The sequence below is a fragment of the Adiantum capillus-veneris genome, chromosome 12, assembly GCF_014529385.1.
Source record: "Adiantum capillus-veneris isolate H3 chromosome 12, ASM1452938v2, whole genome shotgun sequence".
NCBI classification, from domain to species: Eukaryota; Viridiplantae; Streptophyta; class Polypodiopsida; order Polypodiales; family Pteridaceae; genus Adiantum; species Adiantum capillus-veneris.
In genome coordinates, this window is record NC_140942.1 from 108,692,873 (window position 1) to 108,719,831 (window position 26,959).

The following is a 26,959-nucleotide window of genomic DNA, read 5'->3' on the forward strand; positions in this document are numbered from 1 at the left end:
CACAGAGTCCTCCAAGCTATGTCATGTAGCTATGCACTTCCAGAAATCTGCTCGTCAATGCGTCCAACGACTAGAATGTCACTACACACACGAAGACCGACACCTCGTAGGCCCCAAAGATCGGCGCCCCTTTCAGTATTTCTCTATTTAATTAAGAAGAGACGATCTGGACACGTAGATCAAAGTCTCACAAAGTTGTCCAAACCAGGCGAGGGCTGAAATTGCAGGTTTCTAACCCAATTTCGGCAACATAACAACACCAAAACCCCTCTAGGTCAAAAGCACATGTCTAAGACGGATTCTCTCGCAATTTAGAAGCTTTCTAGTGAGCTGTAACAGAATTTCAGTGTGCTGTAATTCCCTGTTTTTCTATTGTCGGGTGCCTAGAACCTTGTACACACATCCCAAGGCTTTTCCAAGGCTCCCCTGGTGTTCTCTTGTAGTTGAGGTGCGAAACCCTAAACCTATAGAAAAACACAATAGGCTGTAATTCTCTGTTTTGGATCGGTTTTAGCAGAGCGAACACACATCTACCCGTGTCCCAAAGGCTCCCGCACACAATGGGATAGTCCCCCTCTGATTCGGACGAGTTTTCACGCGAGAAAACCCTCCAAATTCGCAATCTTTCACTATGGAACAATGCGTACCTGTGGGGGATAAGCAATTAGCTAATCCGGTTCTTGTTCAAAAGGCTCTTGCATTCACAAACGCGCATAAAACCCCAAGAACTGTACATAATCAATTGAGAAGCCTAACTAGAGAGGCATTACCAAATGTGCAAAGGAGGGAGAGAGATGCACGATAGCAAATCATCGCGCTACATGAGACAAAGGAGAAGGCAAGCTTTCCATTTAAGTTGTGATCGCCTGCACCCACTACTCACACACACTTTATAGGTCACAATCATAAAAATCAACTTTACTCTCAGTTTTCGGCGCCCCTCTTGGGATGAGAGTCTTGGGAGTGGGTGTTGACCTACAAGTTGCTCTCCTACTGCCATGTGTCCATTTTGCCCCTTTGGATTAATTCCCTAGTTCCCACCAACTTATAAAGTTGTAAGTGACTTGCCGAATGGCCCAAATTCCATCTGGCGCACACAAGCTTCCATACTCATCAGAATTCAATGCTCACTCGCCCGACCAGTCCCTGTCCGACCTAATTTCCCGATGTGAGAAACCCGTTCGTCCGCAACCGTTTCACACTGGCCATTCAATGTCCACTTGCACCTTTTCAAGAATTCCAGGGAAAACAAGTAAAAACAGAATAGATAAAAATATGTAATACATATTTAAAGAATGCAACACGAAAAATACACCTCCTCGTGACAGTGTGTGTGTGTGTAGACTTGCCACATCGAGAGAGAGAGAGAGAGAGAGAGAGAGAGAGAGAGAGAGTGAGATCTCTTTACGTCTATTAGAGGCTGGCCGCTGAAGTCAGCCTATGAGGATGATCGATGGGAGGCTAGGATGCAAGTTACATGGTATATAAGAGGGGGGGGGGGAGTAGCTATATCTCGATTCTCTATGGGGTATGGGTGCACATCTATATGCTTCGAGAAGACAATCATGAAGTACATCAAGCTAACTAGCTCCATCCTATATCAAACTAGGGGTGTAAGATCTCGACCATGGTACATGGGTAGGTGTGATGTACGGGTTGCACGTATAATCGCAGCTAGGTCTTTTAGCATCAAAGGAAATCTCCCCTGGGCTACCTAGTGGTGGCAAGTTTGGATCTCCTCGATGTCCATGTGATGGAGTCTGGAGTCTCCTAGCTTTGACTGTCTCAGCCTGCTGTGTGTCCTGAACTCGGGGACGTCTCCTAGCTGTGACCGTCTCAGCCTGCTGTAGGGTGACTCCTCTCTGTGTCTATGTGATGGGTGGCAGTAGGATGGTGGTCCTCTATAAGAAGTCTGTAAGCTCTGACTGTCTGCTTTGGTGCTGCTACAAGTGCCAAAAGTGTCTCTCTATGTATCTCCACTAGAAACAGCCAAACTGGCGTTGATCTCTAGGCTCCATGATCTATCATAGGGTTAGCTATCCTCTAAAAAGAGCCTCCGGAAAGAGAGGGGGGGGCTGTCTTGTGCATGAGAATGCATGGAAAGAAGCAAATTTAGACCTTCAGACTACGATAGATAGGACAAGTACAATCAATCCCATCGTTAAAACAAAATAGGCTACTTTTAACCACATACCTCTGACAGTCCAAGGATGTGCGATTTCAAGACTTCCTCTGAAAATGGCTCTTGAAACAATAAGGCTGCTGAAGCTTCGGTGATATCCAGATAAACTTCATCAATTGAGGCCCTTTCACAAGTTCCCTTACGAGAAAGAACTGTGACAACCTTCACAATTCTATCAATGCTTATTAGACAGAGAACCTCACACAACCTTGTAGAGCATCATTACAAATTACCTCAGAGCCCGCATCACGATACTGTGTCAAGTCTGCTTTACCATGTGCTACAGGAACCTGTATCAACTCAATATCTGGGCAGACCTTCTTAGCTTCATCTCCACGCATGTTGCTGAAAAAGAAACATAAGATTTCAACATTTCTGCATACTTCCATCATGTTATGAGAAAACGGAGAGACAGACTGCACCTAACAAAACTATAAAACATGGGGCGCCCTTCATACCACTAAGAACTATTGATACTGACCTTGTATTAACCTATATGAATACAGAAACATGCCCAAACTCACTTTCAAAGACTTAGTAAGTTACTTATGGTACTCATCCACAAGACTACACAACCATCAGCCCTATCATGCATAGTATCAACTAGGTGTTACTAGGAACCTTGTCAACTGCAACATAGTGCATGTGGCCAATATATGCTTCCTTTCTTGCACCCCACACATGCAGAAAACTCACACATACCACCTACACAAGAATATATGTACGCAAACCACCCAGGGCAAGATTTTTATTAAAAAAAAAAGTGCACGGAAAGCAATGTAAACTTTAATAATAAAACGAACCGTGTCACTCCAAACTTGCGAGCTTCATACCCTACAGCAATAAGACCACCTCCTTTCCAAGGATTATATTGGACAACTCCAGTAGGCTTGCCTCGTAATTCCGGGCGTTTCCTCTGTTCCACTATGAAAGAAATTCTTATCAATCAGCAAACTAATATAACTCTTGTCATGAAAACCAAAAATTACAACTCAATTTAGACAACACAAATTTGAGTTTCAAAGACAATCTGGGCATGGTGATCTACCAAACAGCCTTGAACGTCCTCAATCTAACAAATTTTCCAAACATTGGCATAACTAGGTTTGCATATGTTGCAAGTCTTATCTCCTACCGAGAAAGGTGACGGTTCCAATGTCACCGTATAAAAGATGAAGGTGCAATGGATGCATATCGTCATGGATCCTTGCCGACCAAAACAACAGAATGTGCACTTGGCTACAAATTGTTGTTGAAGGTATGTCACCACCAGATTGTGGCATCCTAGCCTCCAGTTTGCACCTTATGGTTGTAGGCCAGATTGGCCCTGTAATCTTCCACGACTCCTCTGGAAATGCTATTTTCTTGGAGCCCTATGCAATAGCCTCTTCTCATCGTTCATCAACGGAGCTACATACAAAGGAGAAGATAATATTTGAATCAGAAAATGAGAAAAATAAGAAAGAAACTTGCAAGTGGATAGACAAGGGTGTAAAACTTCTTTACCCGATGGAAAGGGCATGGACATCGCAACGGCGCTTGCCTTCATCAGAGAATTTGATTTAGCCTTCAAGAATTGTAACTTCTCTGAACAGTCTATGCTTCATCAGGTATGTGTGCATCTTAAAGATGTTGCTAGTAATTGGTAGTAATGCATGTAACCAGGAACACAGATCCTAAAAAATGGGAGGACTTCAAAGAGATGTTTACATCTCAATTTCTGTCAACAAATTTCAAGAACGTGCGCGCAAACTAGGATAAGTTGGACCAGAAAGAGGATAATGCATATGGGTTTATGGTCCGTTTTTTGGAATACATATCTCAAAGTTGCCCCATATATCAATAAAAGAAAACTTTGAAGGATTGCATGGAGTCAGCATTGAACATAGAAGCTCGTGATATGAAGTGAATGCAAAAGCGAAAGAGTTCTTCAAAGAATAAAGGCATCAAAGAGAGTAAGGACTGCCGAGACTCAAGGAAACAAGCCTTTAACATCTTCTAAACCATCAAGTTCTACAGATCCACCGGAACTTCAGGAAGAATCTATTGAAGTCTCGAAACTAGATAGATTGTCTGTCACAAAGAAAAAGAAAGGACCGAAACTTGACTCAAAAAGATTGACCAAAAGTACTAATACCCTGTCTGGAAGCCTTTCAGTTGAGGACAACTGAAGTTTAGGAGAGAGGCATGTCATCGACCTATGACACCCACGAGTCAAAGAAATTAATGGGACATTATCTATGTTGTCTTTCTATTTGAAAGATTACATAATTGGACATGTGTTCTTGTGTTTACGGACCATGATTGATTAGACATACTTCTATCCCTAATTAGGGAAATATGAATGGCTATTGACATGCTTGAAAAGCAAGGAGGACTATATCCTCTTACCTTTTTGGGAAGAGAGATATAGATGGATACAAGTGTATGGAACAGATGGAATCTATCTAAGGCGCGCGCTCACACACAATAAGCAATGCATGATGACTTCTATTGAGTGTTGTTTTGAAAATGCCTGAGCATTATATATTTTACTCAAAAAGAGATTTCATTTGATACCCATAGTGATATTTCATAATAGTTAACAATTTTCCAAAGACACAAGGTTCTGTAAGCTTCTAGAAAATTCTAAAAGATTCTAGAAGTTGGCCTCAAATTTCAAAGAAAAATTGAAATTTCGAAGGAGGCCTTAGATTTCAAAGGAGGTCACTTCTCCTATAAATACAACCCTTCCCCTTCACTTGAACACAATTCCACTTACTGAATTTTCGGCCCAACGTCACCCCAAGAAGCCTCTACACTATTGCCCTCTACATGCTACTTCTCTCTCCCATAAGCCCTACATGCTACCTCTCTCTCTCAAGCAAGCTTATGTGAGGAAGAAAGGCATTGGAGGAGGTGTTGCCAATTTCCGAAGTGATTGCATGAAGCAAAATGCATGGTGATTCCATTGTCACAAACTGCTGACATGTCAAGCCACTGAAGAACGGAGGCAACATGCAGATCCCGATCGAGGAGCGTAAACCCTAGAAGCAACAAAAGCAACAGAAGTAACCGAAGAAATTTTACCAACTTGCAAAGTCTTAACGAGCGGCCTATTTTTAAGGAGGAGTTCCCACCAACCTATGGGACCCCGTCTAATGGGGGCAGAAGTGACCTAGAGAGAATAAATAAAGCGGGACCCACACACAAAGATTTGCATGGATCATGATGGCGTGGCAGTTGTACGAATGCCCGCATTTCGTGTTGTAGTGCCACGTGGGAGACTACGGATTTCCGCATTTTACGCTGCTAACGTGGCAAGTGTACCAATTTCCGTAATTCGTGCTGGCAGCTCTAGGCGCCAGCTTTTGGGACGAGATGCTTTTTCAGTTTGAAGCTTTTCATGTAAACTCCTTTTCATAGGCCAAGGGCCTTTAAATTTGTGCCATGGGCTCATTCTGTGGCATGCTTCCGAGTGAAGGTGCAAAGCGTGGAGTACCGGCTTGTACTAAGTTGAAGCAATATAAAGAAATACCGAAAGAGACGCCAAGTCTGTTCTTTTTTGTTGGCACATGGTGCCCATCCCTGTGACAGTGGTATCAGAGCTTGTACTCAGTTGAAGCAATATAAAGAAATGCCGAAAGGGACGCCAAGTCTGTTCTTTTTTGTTGGCATGTGGTGGCCGTCCCCATGACAGTTCTTCAACGAATGAAGGTATCAAAGAGAGTAAGGACTGACAAGACACAAGGAAACAAGCCTTTAACATCTTCTAAACCATCAAGTTCTAAAGATCCATCGGAACTTCATGAAGAATCTATTAAAGTCTCGAAACTAGACAGATTGTCTATCACAAAGAAAAAGAAAGGACCCAAACTTGATTTGAAAGATTGACCAAAAGTACTAATACCCTATCTGGAAGCGTTTCAGTTGAGGACAACTGAAGTTTAGGAGGGAGGCATGTCATCAACCTATGACACCCATGAACTGAAGAAATTTATGGGAGATTATATATGTTCTCTCTGATTGAAAGATTACATAATTGGACATGTGTTCTTGTGTTTACGGAACCATGATTGATAAGAAATACTTCTATCCGTAATTGAGGAAGTATGAATGGCCATTGACATGCTTGAAAAGCAAGGAGGACTATATATCCTCTTACCTTTTTGGGAAGAGTGATATAGATGGATACAAGTGTGTGGAACAGATGGAATCTACCTAAGGCGAGCGCACACACAATAAAACATGCATGATGACTTCTATTGAGTGCTATTTTGAAAATGCATGAGATTGCATTTGATACCCATAGTGATATTTCATAATAGTTAACAATTTTCCAAAGACAAAAGGTTCTAGAAGATTCTAAAAAATTCTAGAAGATTCTAGGAGTTGGCCTCAAATTTCAAAGAAGGTTTGAAATTTCAAAGGAGGCCTTAAATTTCAAAGAAGGCCTTAAATTTCAAAGGACCAAAATTTCAAAGGAGGCCAAAGATTTCAAAGGAGGTCACTTCTCCTATAAATACAACCCTTCCCCTTCACTTGAACACAATTCCACTTACTGAATTTACAGCCCAACGTCACCCGAAGAAGCCTATACAACTTCTTAGGATTTAGGCCCCTCGGTCGGGATCTGCAAGTCATCTCCGCTCTTTAATGGCTTGACACGTCAGCAGTTTGTGATAGGAAGTCTATAGCTACCAAGCCGCACACTCCAAGGACTTGGCAAGCTTTCAAGAAAAAAAATTGCCCAAAGTTATATACCTATTGACATCTTCCTTCAGAGTACAGCTTCTAGCAAAGTGGGGTATCTTGGAATTCTTGCCACGAAAACCCTAGCAGATTATAACTTGAAATTTCTCAACATCTTGCAATAGGTGTTTCTTCTCGAGCTGATAACCCTGGGGGTCCTGTGTGATTGCTATGTCTTGGGACTACCATCACCGCTATAGGAACACTGTCTGTCAAGGCTTGTTTCGACTATTCAAGAGCTTATGGGCCATGCTGTGGTCGGCTACAAATTTATATTTCTAACCCAAATTTTGGTACAAGTTTTAGGATGGAAAGCCAGCCATCTTTTCAAGCTCGACTCTGGTTTCAATGCTTGGTGAATTACTCCCGGGTGGAGTAGTGAGAAATGTTGTTTTGGTATTGTCTGAAACTCTGAACGACGCAAACAAGATATCTGGGGAGCGAAAACCTCCGAACGACGCAAATGAGATATCTGGGGAGCGTTTGGTTGTATGCTTGAACCTCCAAACGACGCAAGCTACGGTCTTGGGGGCGTTTGGTTGTAAAAGGCCTCTATAACTCCTGGCCCAGACCTTTTAAGGTTATGCGGAAGGAGTGATGAGGGAGTCGTTGAACAGCTCATGACCCGGACCTGGATGGTTATTTACAGGGGGGGTATTCATCAATGACTGGAATGAGACTCCTTATTGGATGAGGATTTTCTGGGAAGCCAACGACCCAAGATATCAAGAGCTCCTATCTGGAATGAGAAAACTGATTGTACCTCGAATTGTCCCTCGGAATGTCCCTCGAAATGACCCTCGGAATTTTTTGAGCTAACTTGAGTTGTTTTGCAGATATGTTGTAATCGCGGATGATTACTTTCTTTCAAGAAGGGAGGATGTCACAAACTACTTACGTGTCAAGCCACTAAAGAACGGAGCTAGCATGCAGATTCCGGTCAAGGAGCCTAAACCCTAGAAGTAGTGGAAGGAGCAGAAGAAGCACAAGCAACCGAAGAAGTATTACCAACTTGCAAAGTCTTGACGAGCGGCCTATTTTTAAAGAGGAGTTCCCACCAACTTATGGGACCCCGTTCGATGGGGGCCCACATGACCTAGAGAGATTAAATATAGCAGGAGCCACACACATTTGCGTGGAGCATGATGACCTGGCAGTTGTATGGACGCTCGCGTTTAGCGTTGCAGAGCAGTGTGGGAGATTGTATGGATTTTCGCATTTTACGCTGCTGACATGGCAAGTGTACGGATTTCCGTAATTCGTGATGGCAGCTCTAGGCGCCAGCTTTTGGAACAAGATGCCTTTCAATTTGAATCTTTTCATGTAAACTGTTTTTCATAGGCAAAGGGCCTTTAAATTTGTGCCATGGGCTCATTCTCTGGCACGCTTCCGGGTGAAGGTGTAGAGTGTGGAGTACCGGCTTGTACTGAGTTGAAGCAATACAAAGAAATACCGAAAGGGGCGCCAAGTTTGTTATTTTTTGTTGGTATATGGTGCCCGTCCCCTGTGACACCATGCTAAATTTTCAGCCTATATACTGTAATTTTCTGGAGAAATAAAAATTTCTTGTGAAGGAACCCGGCTGTTCCGGGTCAACGCAGTCTCGAGTTTCACTCCCTCTCAGCTCCTAGAAAGGAAGATGGCCCAGTGAGCTGGAGTGAGCCATCTGCAACTGTGAAGAGAGGGTTTTGTGGACGAGGATATCTACAACAAGACTTTGAGATCGAATAGTACGCCACCTACACCATGCTACCACTACCCCCAAAAGACGTCTTGGAAGTAAAATGTTGTCCGTTGGAGCCGAACCTAGCTCTAAAAACAATCTCCTTGACTCAACCGACTCACAAATCGCACAACCAGCATCTGCAGAAGGTACTTCTGGTGACCACTCCAAGGAGAAAGCATCAAAACTGAGGATAAAGGCATAGACTACTAGTATCCGGATCATTTTTCTACTCTCAAGTGCTCCACCCTCAAGGAAAGAGTCAGAAATCTGCACCTCTAGTCACATATCGAATCTCCAAGCTACTACAGGAGGTCCAAAGAATGTGTTTGGTGGTTAAAAAGAAAACCACTGTCCAATGACAAACAACCAAAGAACTACACCAACCACCATATATGATGATGAATTGCAAATTATATCAAAAGGAACTCCATCGGAGCTTAGAGTGAACGCTCCTACTGATCTTTCATTGTCTAATCAAGAAACACCATCTTCTGTCTATTCTAGTAGGACCGGTTTGCTTGTCAAGACAACAAACGATTGAAGCTATGATATCATTGTAATGGATGGGCACCACATGCTGACTGAAAAGAACAGTATTGGAATAGACTTTAGCACTTCAAACACAATTGAACACACACAAAGAGAGAGAGAGAGAGAGAGAGAGAGAGAGAGAGAGAGGGAATCCACACGGTAGACATGAAGTGGCACAATTCCACTTCCTGATGTACTCGGCCCAAACCCTAGCGCCCCTTTTGGTATTCCTTTTCTATTGCTCATACAAAGGTACAACTGCCAGGGATCCCTTCTTTGCAACTGCAAACACTGCAATGCCAAAAGAGGCTCCCAAGACTCATATTTAAAGGCCCATAGTTTCAATCGAGCTCGAATCGTTCAAGAAACAGCGTCTCTTTTAATTAAACAATGAACTTATAGTACAAACTATCATAGGACTTAAACATAGACAAAGCCACCCAAAATGCTCACAAGCCACAATAAATTTGTAAAGAAGCCACAAGAGTCACTCTCAAGTACCCATTAAACCTTTGTGACACCGAGAGAGCAGTATGCACACAATATTGGAACAGACTTTAGCACTTCAAACACAATTGAACACACACACAAAGAGAGAGAGAAAGAAAGAAAGAAAGATTTTTTACGTCTATTAGAAGGCCGAAATTGTCCTATGAGACAAATCAATGTACATGGGTGTCTCTTCCGTCAATCGGAAAGACAAAAGTGCTGAAAAAACTGACTGACTGACTGATAAAGCTGATACAAATCTCCATGATGAGAGTGTGAGTGTGTGGAGCGCTATCACTACGGTAGCCTATATGCAAGAGGGTAGTACACGCATGATATGCATCTGGGTGACTGACTAAACTAGCTCCATCCTGTACTAATGGGTAGGTGTAAGATGTGGTACATGGGTGGAGGTGGAGCCAAGGTTGCTCGGATGGCTGCAGTGGGGTCGGCCATCATCTGGTCTCGTCTCTCCTCAATGGCTCGGCGATCATGGGTCTGAATCTCCGCAATCTGGCATCGATAAAGTCTGGGGGCCCGGCAACCCGTAGCGCGGGGCCGTCTCCTAGCTCTGGAGGTCTCAGCTTGCTGAAGAGTCACCCCTCTGTGTGTGTCGGGTGGTGGGGGAGCTAGTAGATGTCGTGAGATGAAGAAGTCAGTGAGCTGGGTCTGTCGCCCTCCTGTCTGAGCTGTCGTGGGCTCAAGTAAGGCCTCTCTGTGGCTCTGTATCTCTAGTAAGAATCGCCCCAGTTGGCGTTGATCTCTGGAGTCCATGATCTCTCGAAGGGCAGGCTGCACTGTGAATAAACCCTCATATCTGCCTCTGATGTCATCATATGCTCTGCATCTGCATACAAAGTGCTCCTCATCCTCTAGCTCTACTCTGCATACCCGGCATATCCGCCCCTCTCTGGGGGTGTCTGATGCTCTGCCAGTCTCAATCTCTAGTCGATGTGAGGAAACCCTCAGCTGGCCAATAGCTACTCTCGAGCTGTGAGGCATGTAAGTATCCATGTATCATGGTCACTAAATGAACCCGTCTGCTAGTATGTCTAGAAACTGATCTCGGTAATGTGACCGTCTAGATGCCAGGTTGGGTGTGAGCCATGTCCGACTGGTGTAGAGCTGCCATAGATCCTGTCTGAGCAGAGTGTTCCTCTCACTACATCTCACTACATGAGAGGCGGATATGGGGTGAATCTGGGTCATACTGAAAGGGTGGTAGTCTATCCATGTCTAGACCCTATCTGTCAAACCATGCTCTAACCTGAGTGTACCAAGCTCTGTCATACCCTGTCTCTGAGATCTGTATAGCTGCCTCAAATGCTCTGCGTGTGAGTTTGTCTGTTGGGAGCTCTCTCATCCTCTAAATGAAGGAGATAGTCTGGAACAGTGCCTCTACTATCATGGGAGGTGCCGCTAGCTCTGCACTGATAATGTCATGTGGAAGTGTCGGCTTCCCGCAAAAGAATCGCGAGATCATACGTACCTGGGGCCTCTCGACCGCACTCCACTGGGTGTCTGTGAGGCTTGGGGCCCAAACTGTTGCTGCATACATCATAGCTGGTGTGACTAATGTGTCAAATAGCCACCCCTTCATACGGGGCTCCTGAAAGTGTGCCTAGTGACATCGCCGCTCTAACATGGCCAACACTATGTACCCCGTGTCAGCCTGTCTGTAGCTGCCTGTCTCATAGAGAAAAGACCAAGCAAACTCGTGAATGTGACTCCAAGGTAGACATATGAAGTGACGACCTCTATCTGTCCATCGCCGGCTGTGAATACTGTTGTAGCTCTCACCATGGGAGAGGTGTGGAAGATCATGACCTTGGTCTTGCCAAGGTTTACTGGCAAACCCCTGTGTGTACAAAACTCATCCAAGGCAGCCAAGTGGTGCTATAATCCCTCGGGTGACTCTAAAATTAATACAATGTCATCAGCATATAATAAAATGTGTACAGGTGTACCTGCGAGGTCTGACCCCTCTCCTCCAGCTCGTAGAATGTAGTCCTCAATCTCATCAATGTAGAGTCCGAATAGAGTGGGGGAGAGTGGGCAGCCCTGCTTAACACCAATGGTGCTAGCAACAGCCTCAGACAAACCTCCTGATCAGTGTACCCTCCCAGTCACCTGATCATAGAGTGCATAGATGGCCCAAATCATATCTGATGGTATCCCCAAGCTCTTGAGGCGTAGGAAGAGCCTCTCTCGTGGCACTGTATCAAAAGCTTTGCGGAAATCCACAAAGCAACAATATAATCTCTTCTTCCGCACCTTTGCCCCATCAATGAGGCAGCGCAGAATGAAGATGTGATCAATAGTGGAGAAGGCCCGTCGGAAACCTGCCTGGCCGCATGCTCGTAGACCCTCAATCTCTGCATATGAGCTGAGCTCTACCTCAAGTACTGCCCCATATAGCTTGGCCATGGTGTGGCCAATCATGATGGTCCTGTAGTTCCCTGGGTCCAGGGTGTCGCTAGATTTGTGGAGAGGCACAGTAGTGTGCCTGGTCCACTCCTCTGGGAAGCCCTCCCCTATAGCCCGGTTGAAAACATGTGCAATCAAAGGGGCTATAGTGGAAGCTATGTATATCAGATGCTCACTCTGCAATCCTGTGTGGTCGGCCGAGCGGCCATGCTGTAGTCGGGGTCTATGGCCCTCTGTATCATCCCTGCTGTGAAGAAAGTGGAGCTAGTAGGGCGAGGCTCGAGTGGCGGTGGGATGGGAGGCTGCCCAGGTACCTTGTACAATCTCTCAGCATAGTCAAGCCATGTCTATGGATCTCCAATAGGTGTGGTCGGTCGTGGCTCTCGTAGAGTACGCCATGCTGCAACGCTATCCATGCTCATGAATAGGCGGTATAGCTCAAACTCCTGTGCCTCCTCAAAGGCTCACCGCTACCGGCGTGTGAGGGTCTTCATCTATCTCTTGGCCTCTCTCTCAGTGATCGCTCCAAGTACTCGTTGAGCTCGTAGTCAACGACAGAGAGCCCTGCACTCATCATCATACCAGCGGTTCTGTGGCAAAGTCCCAAGGGGGGGGTGTGACCAGAGTGGGTGGTGTGTGGAAATGAGCTGATGGCTGATGTCTAAAGAACGGATGTGATGTGTGAGGTGAGTAAGGGTAATGGGGGGTCCGGCCAAAATGACCTATGAGACCATCACGGTTACAAAATGGTGTATCTGATACACTGTCTGTAGAACTGAAAAGATGAAAAAACTAGGAAAGAAAAACTAGACTGAAAGTTGTAGTGACAAGCTGGGGGGGGGGGGGGGCATTGACTAGAGACTCTCTAGCCAATACAACAATTCAATGATACAAACTCATGCAAATGAAGAATCTGAGGGTGAGGGAGCATCTACACATCAGGGTCCCAAGATGTCCAGCATCGGCCACTGGCGAATCTCATCAATGTCCTCCACAGTAAGCACTCTGGCTGGGCGTCTCCAATATCGTGCTAGAATGGTCCTGATCCTCTGATGAATCCTCCGTCGATGCAGTGATGATCCTCGCAATCGCGGGCGTCTAGATCTCCCAAGCTCCATGGCCCTGTCAATCAGTATACCTCTAGTGCAGGTAGGTCCTGGAGGCTGCTCTAGATCCTGCTCCTCTGACTGGCGCGTCTCCACACGAAAGAAATCAGTGATCTCCCTCTGTGACTGTCTCCCTCTATCTGATCTCCTCAAGAGGCTCTCTCTGTGTCTGCGCAGCTCTAGCAAGAATAGCCCAAGGCATCTCTGATCCTGCTACCTCATAACTCGAGACAGTGGCCCAAAACCATCCCTAAAGAGGCAATGAAAACGGCCTCGTATCTCATAGTAAACTGGGCAATGGCATATATAGTGCAGCTCTGTCTCTGGCTCCAAATGGCATAACTGACATATCCTTGCCTCTTCTGGTACTCTGCTAAATCTACCCACCTCAATCTCCGGCTGATGAGAAGATGTGCGTATCTGACCAATGGCACATCGTATGCCATATGACAGGTGTGTGTCCATGTAGCTAGGTCTAGTCACAAAACCATCCTCTGTGAGCTGGAGAAGATGCTCCCTGTAGAAAGACATCTTCGTGTCTAGCTCGTGGGTCGGCTCTATCCAAGTCCTCCTGGTATCCAGCTGAGTCACATCCTGTTTGATGAGTCTACTAACCTCTGTCCGAGTAAGAGACAAGGAGGGTGCATCCAGCGAATACTGGAAGGGTGGTAGCCTGTCCATGCTAAAACCATGAATCTGGAACCAAGAGGTCATCTGTGCATACCAACATGCTGTATCTCCCAGTGAAGCCAGCTGCCGAGAAGACTCCAGTGCTAAACGTGCATACCTGTCTCTGGGGAGCTCCCAGATGCTATGTAAAAAGGAGACTGATCTAGTGAGTGCCTCTACCACCAGCGGAGGAGCAGCTAGCTCTGCGCGGATAATCTCATGTGGTACTGAGGCTTTGGCTCTAATCATCCGCGAAATCATGGAAACCAGAGGTCTCTCCATGCATCTCCACCCATCAGTACTACTAGAGCGACTGCTATGAGCCACAGAAGGGCCCCATATCTGTACTCCATATAGCATGGCTGAGGTCACTAAGGTATCGAAGAGCCAAAGCTTTGTACGAGGTTCTTGAAATTGGATCTGTGAACACATCCTCTCTAATCTCCCAAAAGCTGCATGTGCTCTTGTCAGTCGCGTCTCTACTGTTCTCCTCAAAGAAAACACTGGGCCGCTGAAGACCACCCCCAGGTATGTGTATGCATCTGTATACTCCACTGTCTCATGGCCATAAGTAAACGCAGGAGCTGACCGTCTGACCCATTGTGGTGTGGTGTTAAACACCATAACCTTGGTCTTGCCAAGGTTTACAAACATACCACTATCGTGAGCAAGATTATGTAAAGCATCCAGATGACGCTGCATCTCCTCTAGAGAATCGGAAATCAAGACAATATCATCCACATATAACAGCAAGGAAATCCATGTGCCTGCCAACTGTGCTCCACTGCCACCGTCCCTCTCTATGTAGTCTGAAACCTCATCAATGTACATCCCAAAGAGAGTAGGGAAGAGTGGGCATCCCTGTTTCACCCCAATGGTGGAGTGAATTAGACCAGCCATACCCTCTAGAGTGCGTACCTGTCCCACTACTGTCCTGTACAGGGCCATAATCCCCCAAATCAGCTCTGTGGGCACACCCAACTCATGTAATCTGTGCATCAACCTGGCTCTAGGGACCGTGTCAAAGGCTTTGCGGAAATCCACAAAGCTACAATAGATCCTCCTGCCGTGCGCTCTACCCTCCTCAATGATAGCTCTGAGCGTCAGTATATGATCAAGAGTAGAGAGTCCCTTCCTGAAGCCTGCCTGTCCTAAAGCCCGTATGCCCTGTCTCTCTACCCATCTACTGAGGTGATGCTCAATAATAGATGCATACAACCTAGTCAAAGTGTGTCCAATCATGATGGTACGGTAGTTCCCTGTCTCCATAGGGTCTCCTGCCTTGAAGATAGGCACAATAGTGGATAAGCTCCAAGTGCTAGGAAATCCCTCACACATGGCTCGGTTGAACATCACTGCAATCAGCTCTGCAAGCATATCTCTGGCATGAATAAAGTGTTCGGCCACCAAACCATCATGGTCATAAGCTCTCCCAGTCTTCATCCTGTCAAGGGCTTTCGTTACCATATCAACAGTAAAGAAAGTGCAAGTCTGTGGACAAGGCTCTGGGGGATCAGGTAAGGACTGCTACCCTGGGATCGAGTAGAGAGAGGTTGCATATGTACCCCAAGTCTCTGTAGATGTAATGGCAAGTGTAGAAGAACACTCGTGAAAACGCCTCCACGCCTCCCCTGAGTCCTGGCTCAAGAAAAGCTGATATAACTCCTCGAGCTGAGCAAGATAAGATCTCTTCTTCCGCCGTACTAGGCATCGAAAGAGAACCTACGACCGTCTGTGTGTGATAATCCCTAAAAGTACCTCCCTCTGAAGTGTAGCTCGCATCTCTCTGCACTCATCATCATACCAGCTGTTCTGGGGCATACTCCCAGTGCGGTGTCTAGACTCAGGCTGGGTGTGAGGGTATGCCTCGAATGTTGCAGCATGTAGTGTATCTGTCAAGATCTGAGTGAGCTCGTCTAGAGGGCGGCCTGGCTCCTCTGTACATAGGCGCCTATAGATCCCATCTATATAAATTGAGGTAGTCTCTCATGTAAAGGTGTACGGGCATGTGTGGGTGGCCGTGCCAGAGATGTTGAACTAAAACGAAATGATATGGTGAGAGTCAGGAGTGTGTGGTCCACCGCTATACCAATAGGTCTGGAGCCGACCGTGAAGTCATGAATAGAACATATGAAACTGGGCTAGGTCATAACATAGTCCACTATACTGGCGCCATGCCTATGTGGGAAGCAAGTAAACCCCCTCCCACCTCTGGAAATCTCTGCAAGCCATTCATAATGGCAAGACCATGTGAAGTTCCCATTTCTACTAAGAATCTCCTGTACTCTGTGTGCTCCAAGTCCTGTGAAGCCCTAGACAAGCCCAAGTCGCTGGTCTCCAACTCCCTCATCATCTCCTCTGAAGTATCATAGAAAGCTTTCTGCATCTGAGCTGTCCTAGCATTGAAGTCACCCAACAAGATAATGTCACCATCTCTAGAGAACTCCCAGATATGATCATCTAAGACCAAGAAGGGGGACTGTCCTCTGGGCGTAGCATAGGCTGAAGTGCTAGGAGGAAAGTAGCATAAGGCAATGTAAAGAAATCGGCCAGTCTCTGTCCTCAACCTCACCCACATATACTTGGCCTGCTCATCTCTGCGAACAATGTGTATGAGTGGTTGGAGCTCCTCCATGAATAAGACAGCTACTCCTCGAGATCCCCGTCCTCTGAGCTCAGATCTAGTTTCTGCTCTGCATGTCATCTCCCACCTATATCCAGATACATGTGGCATAAGCTGTCTCGGAGCCTAGTGTGTGAGTAAAAAACAATGTCTCTCCCAAAATAGCTGTCCTGAAACGCCCCCACATCCAACCGAAATGATCCATTGTAGTTCCATGCTGCCATATGAAGAGTGGTCCCATAGGTCTCGCACCGTCATGCGGAGCGGCGCTCTAAAATCACCACTCTCCCATCTCTATAGAGAGCAATCTTCCCCTTCTCTCTTGCCGCTTTTATCTCTGGCATGACCTCTTTCATGTGTGCGAGGTGTGCTAGCGTGAGGTCATCTCCAAGGAAGATACCTGCCTTCTTGAGAGTGGGTCTCTTCTTCAAAAATTCTTTCTTTGCCTCCATAGTTGGGAAGCGCAAAATGAGTGCTCTTTCCCTTGAAGATTCTCCCCCTCCTTCACTTCTTTTGCCCACTCTCCAAGCTCGCGTATGCAAAGGGCTTGTGATTCCCATCATGAGCAAGAGCTCCTTTGTTTCCTCCTCCACCTTGTCTCCCTCTTTGAGCCCGGTTACACGTACATGTAGAGCTCGTCTTTCTTTTTTGTTCTTCTTCTAATGTCATGTTGATGATGGTAAACGGGGGTGTGAGACTATGTACTCCCCCTTTTACTTTCTTTGCCACTTCAATCCACTTTTCTGCTTCCTCAGCCTTCTTTTGTGTTCTAGTGAGAATATCAGCCCATGATGAAGCTTCCTTTGTCTTTTGATGCTCTTCTTCCTGGAGGGTTTTAACCTGCTCTTTAATGCTTTTCAGCTCCTCCACCATGCATGGCTGATTTTCTTCATCATTTGTAGATTTGCTTTTAAAAAATGCGATTTCCTTGCGTAGTTCTTCAATCATTGCATCCTTCTCACCAATTGACTTTTGCATCTCGGTTTTCCATGCTTCCCAAGTGGCTGTTGCTTTATCCAGTTTCGCTTGCCAGGAAATCTCTACTGTTTGTACTTCAGCTCTCACAAAGTGTTGCATTTCAGCTTTGAAAGCATTGGACAAATCGACCTTGTGTGCTTCCATAGCACTATAAACCTCCTTCTCGAAGTTTGCTCTCATAGCACTCATCTCCGCTCTAATCATGATCTGAACCTTCTCGTACATGTGTTCGTCTTTGAACTTGGCGGCCTTTTTTGCTCTCAGCAGGCTTGGTGACAGGATACCTTCTCGTTGCCTTGTTCGTTGGAAGGTATGCTTTGTCTTTGGTGGAGTGGTGAAGAGGTCACCCTCCTCCTGTGTACCGGGCGTTGGACTAGACATAGGGAAGCTCTCAGGTTGTATGCTATGTAGAGAGAGAGAGAGAGAGAGAGAGAGAGAGTACTACTGGAACACTGGATGGGCAAGCGCGGCTGCTATGGCTGCTATGGAGGGGCAAGCGTGGCTGCTCAGAGAGAGAGCAACACCTGCAATCTGCGCGCGCGCGCGAGAGAGAAATGAAATGAAATGAAATGTTATATTAACGTCTTCAAAAGGCCAAAATGACCTATGAGACCAATCAGTTACAAAATAGAGAATCTAATACCATGTCTGGGTACAAAAGAACTAGAAAAGAACTAGAAGTGGAACAAAATACTACTACTACTACTACAATCTAAAACTACGTGGGTGTAGCAGCTGATACAATAGGTACCCGGTAAACTGGATGTAACAGTGTGTGAAACAAAGATGGAAGAAATGGTGAGGATCCATCCTCATCTGCACTCTGGATGTCGAGAGAGTATGGCTCGAATCTTCTGTTGTAGTCTCCGTCGATGCTGTGTAGCTCCTCTCCTCAGTCGCGGTCGTCTGTATCTCTGTAGCTCCAATGCTCGGTCGATGAGAGTGCCAGTAGTGGTCGAATGAGTGTGGGACGAGCTCTGCAGTGGTGGCTGCTCCTCTGGCTGTCCCATATCTAGTGAAAAGAAATCTGTAATGTGTCTCTGGGACTGCCTCTCTCTAGCACACGGTAGACATGAAGTGGCACGAGAGAGAGAGAGAGAGAGAGAATCCACACGGTAGACATGAAGTGGCAGAGTTCCACTTCCGGATGTTGAACGATTCGAGCTCGATTGAAACTATGGGCCTTTAAATGTGAGCCTTGGGAGCCCCTTTTGGCATTGCAGTGTTTGCAGTTGCAGAGAAGGGATCCATGGCAGTTGTACCTTTGTATGACCAATAGAAAAGGAATACCAAAAGGGGCGCTAGGGTTTGGGCCGAGTAGAAACAGCGTCTCTTTTAATTAAACAATGAACTTATAGTACAAACTATCATAGAAAATAAATGCCCACAAGCCACAATAAATGTGTAAAGAAGCCACAAGAGTCACTCTCAAGTACCCATTAAACCTTTGTGACACCAAGAGAGCAGTATGCACACAATGCATGAGTCTGCCTACAGAGAAATGCAAGTGCGTATAAATGCTACTCATGCTAAAAGATAATTGGTTGAGAATAAAAGCGACATGCAATTTTATTACTCTCAGAAAAAAGGTCAGAAATGCCATTTCGCTAGAAACAGAACGATGGGAAACAGTCGGTCTGTTTCTCCAAGGAAGAAACGGCATTTTTTTAAAACTATGTTTCTTTTATATTGCTCAAACAAAGGTACACCTGCCAAGGCGGGCTTCTCTGCAACTGCAAACACTACAATGCCAGAAGGGGCTCCCAATGTTCATATCTAAAGGCTCCTTGCCAAAAAGCATCTGATATGAAAAGCTGGCACCCTCTGGGCTGTTTCTGCAAATTACGGGATTTCCATACAATTCAGCGTTTTGCAGTGCCATTTTCAGGATGTCCGTACTAATGCCACGTCATCATAATTTTACGTTTCAAACTTGTCCGCTTTGTCTGGCCACTTTTGGGCGCTTTAAACATGTCCTTTTTAGTGGAACAAGCCACGTAATCACTTTGTGACAAGCAACATAAAAATCACTTCTATAAAGATTATCTACTTCGGGTATCTAATCCAAAAGCCGAAAAGTTTAACTGCTGAAAATAATTGGTGCCCAAAAGCCTCTGCGTTAAAACTGGCAGGTCAGATTGTTCATACATTGCTGCATCATTCAACCACACAGCCCTACGTTTTACGTAGATGGATTCCGGATCTTCCTCAGTCAGTGTACAAGAGCTGGACAAACCTATGATCGGCTACTTATGCAATGTCTATATCGGTATTAAAGTAGCTTCAAGGTGCATCTGAGCGGAAGCTTCAAAAGTTGCGCTCATTGGGGCCAGTTTGATCAAGGATCAACACATTTTGAAGCCTCAATTTGATCATCCTGCAAGACAATCTCCAGCCAGCAATATAGACATGGATATTGAGCAGACACCGAAGCATGCTTATGTCCCACCTTTATATGAGGTTTTGAAGATAGGATCCCAAGGGCTTCTTTCTTGGACCGAGTCCTCCTACTTTGGTATCAAAAGTTTTGCAGCAGTGGGGTCGCCTGGCGGCGTGGAGAATCATCATAATGGCGTTGGCTAATCCCTGATGGTTGAGGCAAAGTTTCAAATCAAAGCCATGAGTGTCCATGCATCGTCGAGGAGAAGATTGAAATGCCAGCTGCGAGGTATTTTAAAAGCAATGCTCTTATTAAAGCTGTAAATGTTTCCTACTAGAAACGTGAGAAAGGTAGTCAACTTGCGCAGCCATGCTGGGCACGTGAAGGGCCGCCATCGAGAAGGGGCGCCAGAGAGCAGAAGGGAGGGCATGACAGCATGGACGGCCATGCCTGGAAGGCTCTCGAAGCCAGGCTAAGCAAAAAAAGGATGGAGCAGCGCTGGAAAGGGGGGGCTCTAAAAACCGAGCTCACGAGCTACAGAAGGGGGAGAACACTCTGAAAACGAGCTCATAAGGTGCTGCAGTAGGGCCCCGTGCTGGGGGAGGGCACGCCATTTCAGACACACAGAGAGAGAGAGAGAGAGAGAGAGAGAGAGAGAGAGAGAGAGAAATGAAATGAAATGTTATATTAACGTCTTCAAAAGGCCAAAGTGACCTATGAAACCAAAAAGTTACAATGTGGTGGATCTGATACAAAGTCACAGTAACAAGATGACAAAATTACAGAATGACAAAATAAAATACTATGGAATCTTAAACTGCTAGGTGTGAACTAAGTAGCTAGCTGGGATAGCTAGATCACAAGAGATCCAGCATCGGTCGCTGGCGGATCTCATCAATCTCCTCCATGCTTCAGTAGTCTGACCGGGCGTCGTGCATGTCGGGCCAAAGTGATCCGAATCCTCTGATGCAGCCTCTGTCGATGCTGTGTAGTCCTCCGCAGTCATGGGCATCTGGATCTCCCCAACTCAGTCGCTCGGTCGATCAGTGTGCCTCTGGTGTGAGGCGACAAGCTTTTCTGTGGTAGTAACTCCTCCGGGTGTCCAGTGGCAGCTCTAAAGAAGTCTGTGATCTATCTCTGAGACTGGCTAGCCTCTCCTCTCATCAAGCTCTCTCTGTGTCTGCGTAGCTCAAGCAAAAACAAACCCAAGAATCTCTGATCCTCGTACCGCATGACTCTGGAGAATGGTCCAAAGCCCTCTCTGAACAAGCAATGAAAGCAGCCTCGTATCTCGTAGTAGATGGGGTAGTGGCGTGTGTAGTGCAATTCTGTCTCAAGCTCGATGTCACACAGGGGGCATGTCCTGGCCTCTGCTGGTACTCCGCTGTATCTCCCAGTCTCGATCCGCAGCTGGTGTGAAGATCTGCGTATCTGGCCAGTAGCACATCGTATCCCATGAGACAAGTGGGTGTCCATGTATCTGGGCCTCGTCACAAAACCATCCACCGTAAGCTGGAGGAGATGCTCTCTGTAGAAAGACATCTTCGTGCCCAGGTCAGAGAGGGTGCATCCAGTGAGTATTGGAAGGGAGGCAATCTGTCTATGCTGAACCCATGCGCCTGAAACCATGATGTCATCTCCCCATACCAGCATGCTGTATCTCCCTGCATGGCTAACTGTCGAGAGGACTCAAGTGCAAGGCGGGCATATCTGTCTCTGGGAAGTTCCCACATGCGGTGTATGGAGACAGATCTGGTGAGCGCCTCAACCATTAGTGGGGGGGCAGCTAGCTCTGCTCGGACAATAGCATGTGGTACTGAAGCCTCGGCTCTAATGAGCCGCGAGATCATAGAGACCATAAGCTTCTCCATGTCCCCCCATCCATCACTGCGGCCTGTTCTCCCGTGATGATCCAATGAAGGTCCCCAAATCTCAGCTCCATACAGCAATGCAGAAGCCACCAAAGTGTCAAAGAGCCAGAGCTTTGTCATGAAACTGAACCTGTGAACACATGAAACTGAACCTATGAACACATCCTTTCCAATCTACCCAATGCTGCATGGGCTCTGGTCAATCTACTCTCTGCTGCCCTCCTCAATGAAAATGCTGGCCCACTAAAAACCACTCCGAGGTAAGTGTAAGCATCTGTATACTCCACTGTCTCCTGGCTGTATGTGAATGCTGGCGCTGACCTCCTGATCCACTGTGGGGTGGTATTAAATACCATGACCTTGGTTTTACCAAGGTTGACGGACAAACCACTTTCCTGAGCCAACCTATGCAAAGCATCCAAGTGACGTTGCATCCCCACCGAAGAGTCGGAGATCAACACAACATCATCAGCATATAACAATAGTGGAATCCATGTCCCTGCCAGTTATGCACCTCTATCACCATCTCTCTCAATGTAGTCAGAAACCTCATCCACATCCATACCAAATAGAGTAGAAGAGAGCAGGCAACCCTGATTCACCCCAATAGTGGAGTGAATCGGTGTGGATAGACCCTCTGAGGTGCGTACATGCCCCACTGCTGACCTGTATAATGCCATGACCCCCCAAATGAGAACTGTGGGTACTCCCATCTGCGCATCAATCTAGCTCTGGGCACTGTGTCAAATGCTCTGCGGAAATCCACAAAGCTGCAATAGATCCGCCTCCCACGCGATTTGCCCTCCTCAATGATGACTTTGAGTGTCAAGATATGGTCAAGAGTAGAAAAACCTCTCCTGAACCCTGCTTGCCCGGCTGCGCGTACCCCCTCCCTCTCTGCCCATCTACTCAGTTGCTACTCAAGAATAGATGCGTACAACCATGCCAATGTGTGTCCAATCATAATAGTGCAATAACTCCCAGGCTCCATAGGGTCTCCCAACTTGAAGATAGGTACAATAGTTATAGGCTCCAAGTATCAGGCAAGCCCTCACACATGGCACGATTAAACATAACTGCTAGAAGTTCTGCTAGTAGATCTCTGGCATGCGTGAAATGCTCAGCCACTAAACCATCATGATCGTATGCTCTCCCAGTCCTCATCCTGTCAATGGCCTTCCTCACCATCTCAGCGGTGAAAAAAGCACGTGTGTGGGCATGGATCGCGGGGGTCGAGAAGGGGGGGGCTGCTCAGGAACTGTGTACAGAGATGATGCGTACTGGCCCCAGTCCTATGTAGAAGTGATGGCGGGGGGGGGGGAGAGCTCCTGAAAGAGCCGCCATGCCTCACGTGAGTCCTGACTCAAGAATAGCTGGTATAGATCCTACTCTAGGCGAGCCAAACATGCCCTCTTCTTCCGCCGCACTAGGCGTCGGAAGTCAATCTATGACTGTCTGTGAGTGATGTCCCCCAAAGCACCTCCCTCTGAAGTCTAGCTCTAGTGTCCCAGCATTCCTCATCATACCAACTGTTCTGGGGCATCCTCCCCAAGCGGCGTCTCTACTCAGGCTAGGTCTGTGGGTATGCCTGTGCTGCTGCATCATGTAGTGTCTGTGTCAATATAGTAGTAAGCTCCTCCAGAGGTCGCCCTGGCTCCTCTGTGCACAGGCGTCTGTAGATCCCATCTATGTATACAGAGTCCGTCTCCCGTGTGAAGGTGTAGCGAGAAGGGGCTGTTGTCCGTAGCCTGTGTGCTACACTAAACTGAAAAGAGATGGTCAACGACACAAGAGCATGATCCACTGCCACACCAACAAGTCTGGGTCCAACCGTGAGATCCTGGATACTAGAGATGAGGCTCGGCTGTGCCATGACATAATCCACTGTGCTAGCTCCATGTCTGTGTGGAAAGCATGTAAAACCCCCCGCAGCAGGAAATCTTTGTAGGCCATTCAAGATGGCCAATCCATGTGCACTCCCCATGTCTATCAAGTGTCTTCCATACTCAGTGTGTTCTCCATCTCGTGATAGTCTGGATAGGCCTGTCTTTGCAACATCCAGCTCTCTCAGCATCTCCTCTGAAGTATCATAAAATAGTGTCTGATGATGGGAAGTCCTAGCATTGAAATCCCCTAGAATGATGATGTCACCATCTCTAGAGAACTCCCATATGTCATCATCCAAAATAGCAAAGGGGGACTGTCCTCTGGGTGGTGCATACACTGACGTGCTCGGGGGAAAGTAGCAAATAGCAATGTAAAGATATTTGTCTGTCTCTGCTGTCAATCTCACCCACATGTACCTAGCTTGCTCATCCCTACGGGCTATATGTATCAATGGCTGCAACTCCTCCCTGAATAACACTGCCACTCTTCCTGAGCCCCGCCCTCTGTGCTCTGATCGTGTCTCCTGTCTACAAGCTGTCTCCCATCTATATCCACTAATGTGAGGCATAGACTGCCCAGGGGCCTGATGTGTCTCACAGTAGAAGACGATGTCTCTTCCCGTAAAACTATCATCAAAAGCGCCCACATCAAGTCGCATAGATCCATCACAATTCCAAGTGGCAACTTTGAGTGTGGTCCCATGGGTCTCGCACCGTCATGTGGAGAGCCGCTCTCCAATCACCACTCGGCCATCTCTGTAGAAGGCCGTCTTTCCCTTCTCCCTTGCCGCTTGAATCTCTGGCATTACCTCTCTCATATGCGCAAGCTGCGTGAGAGTGAGGTCATCTCCAAGGAATATGCCCGTTTTCTTTTGTGTAGGACGCTTCTTCAAGAAGTCCTTTGCCTCCATGGATGGGAAACGGATGATTAAAGCTCTCCCTTTTGAAGTCTCCCCATTGCCTTGTGTCTTCTTCCCCACCCTCCATGCCTTTGTATGAGTAGCCTCCCTACCCATCATGCGGAGAAGTTCTTCAACTTCCCCTTCCACATCATCTCGGTCTTTTAGACCGATTACTCTTATATGCAAAGCTCTAGTTTTCCTTCGCTGCTCTTCTTCTAGAGTCATGTTGATGATTATAGGAGTGGGGACAGATGTGGTTTCTTTCCCTTTCCCTTTCTTAGCGACTTCATCCATTTCTCGGCTCATTCGCCTTCTTTTGCGTCTTCGTGATCACATCCATCCACGAAGACATCTTTACCACCTTCTGTTTCTCCTCCTCTTTGATCATCCGTACCTGCTCCTTGATGACCTTGATTTCCTCTATCACCGAAGGCTAGAATTCCCCTTCCTCTAGTCCACTGCTTGCTCTATCAGCAAGCTCTCACTTGAGGGCTGAGACCTCTTCTTTAAGTGCTTTGGAGTCCGCCTTAAGTGCTTGTAGCTCTACGTGCAGAGCCGAGGAGGAACCCGGTAGGGTGAGGAGCTACTTTTGAAGATAGCCAAGAAGCCACCAGCTCGTCATGAGAAGGAGATGGAGCTCAAAGAAGTGCGGTTGATGCTCTGCAGGTGGAGATGAACTTGGAGAGTGCGGCTGAGTTGTATGGAAGAAGGCGGGGTGAGCTGCATGACAGAAAGAAGGCAGGGTTCATGGGGTTGTAGCTGGAAAAAGAGGCCGAGAGAGGTAGCCAGAGGGAAAGTGGGCGTTCAAAAAGCGGCTGGAGGGGCTACCGACTTCAGCAAAAGGGAAAAACAAGAGTGCGTTGCAGAGGGCGGGGAGTTTAGCAAAAAAGAGAGAGGAGTCCTGACGATCTAAGGGGACGAAGTCTCCAAACCGCACTCGACTCACAGGGAGTCTCAAGTTCAAGGCACAACAGAAGGTGCCGAAGAAGTGGCTCGGGAAAATAAGAGAGCAAGAGGAGGAATCCTACCAAGGCTTGTGGAGGGGATAAGGCTGTGAAGGAGCCATCGAAGGGGCATTTGCAAGGCCAAGAGAGAAGGGCTGAGTCAAGGCATCACTGCGCTTTGCAGAGTTGTTGGTTCACGGACGTCAACAGCAGTGCCATCTTTAGCGTTCACAATATAATCTACATCACAGGCGCATCTTGCAAGCAAGCTCATGGCCAACACGATCACTAAAGTTCTTTTTTTGGAGTGGTGCAGCATGTGCTCTTTTACAGCGGCTCGTCGACATCTTGGCTGCAAGCAGCAACCCTCGACAGTGGGCACCAAGTCTTTTTTGCACAGAATTGGCTGCTTGTGCGTAATCAAAAGCCAATAGGAGGCGGGCACAGTTTTTTTTTTGTAGAGCAAGCTCAAAGAGGGTGGGTGGACGAGCTACAAAAGGGCTATAAGAGCTTTTGTACAGAGGAGACCCTAAGGGAAATCCAAGGCAGAAGGGATGAGCCGCAAAGAGTTCGAAAGCGACCAAAGGGAGAGGGTTGGGTGGCAGACAACTAAGGCTTGACATGAAATCTTGCAATTGAGAGGATAGCCATGAGATGAGGGCGGCAGAAGAGCGATGTTATCACGCATAGGGCTTCACGAGAAGAAGGGAAGCTCCAAGGCGGGTCATCAGAGAGCGCCAATCTTAATACATCAGGAGAACTTCCCATCTGAGAAGGATGCGGCATCGAGCGTTTAGCTTAAAGTTCTTTCAAGTTGGGGTTCATGTGTAGATATGATCGTTTTCGGTTTCAATGCAGTTTGGGTTTTAGCACATATGTTGTTTTGTGTAAAGCAAGGGTGGGAAGTCGATTGAGATGGGCAGCACATGGGTGTGTGTGTGGGGAGAGAGAGAGAGAGAGAGAGAGAGAGAGAGAGAGAGAGAGAGACCCATCTCTGTGTGCTCAAGAATGAGTGTTTTTGCTGGAGGGATTTCTTCTAAAAGAGCCTGCTAGTGTGCGCTTTCGGGCGACAAAAAAGAGTGTGAGGATTGGGTCTAGGTGTGTTTGCCTGAGCCTCATCATCTTTTGGCGATCCTGCTGTGGACAATCTGTTTTTTATGTCGTAAAGCTCCCAAAAAAAGCCTTCGAGAGCACTACTATCACAAACTGCTGATGTGTCAAGCCACTGAAGAACGGAGCCAACCTGTAGATCCTGGCCGAGGGGCCTAAACCCTGAGAAGAACAGTTCCCACCAAGTTATGGGACCCCCGTTCAATGGGGACCAAGTGACCTAGGGAGATTAAATAAAGCAGGACCAGCACACACCTTCTTGCATAAAGACTGATGACGTGGCAGAGCTGTACGGATGCCCGCAATTTGCGCTGGCATGCTAACGTGGTAGACAATACAGATTTCCGCGTTTTATACTGATGACGTGGCAGCTATACAGATTTTTGGAAAACGCACTGGCAGAT

At 46.8% G+C, this 26,959-nt stretch overlaps 1 protein-coding gene and 1 pseudogene across 7 annotated transcripts in view; both read right to left on the reverse strand.

Annotated features, from left to right (window-relative positions):
• The window catches only part of LOC147446300 (DNA polymerase eta-like), a 204,276-nt gene that overhangs the window by 136,252 nt on the left and 41,065 nt on the right, over window positions 1-26,959 (reverse strand). For 2 of the 7 annotated variants that reach the window (XM_086525559.1, XM_086525555.1), the window contains exons 2-6: window positions 3,689-3,725; window positions 3,318-3,592; window positions 2,986-3,106; window positions 2,416-2,527; window positions 2,195-2,344 (exon numbers count right to left, since the gene is read on the reverse strand). In XM_086525559.1, coding sequence (XP_086381685.1) covers window positions 2,195-2,344; window positions 2,416-2,527; window positions 2,986-3,106; window positions 3,318-3,465 — 531 coding nt within the window. In that variant the 5' untranslated portion in view covers window positions 3,466-3,592; window positions 3,689-3,725. Of the gene's footprint in view, window positions 1-2,194; window positions 2,355-2,415; window positions 2,528-2,985; window positions 3,107-3,317; window positions 3,593-3,688; window positions 3,726-26,959 lie in introns of all 7 variants that reach the window. The other 5 variants (XM_086525560.1, XM_086525557.1, XM_086525561.1 and 2 more) reach the window with 4 other exon arrangements.
• LOC147446301 (uncharacterized) lies at window positions 10,020-14,809 on the reverse strand (annotated as a pseudogene).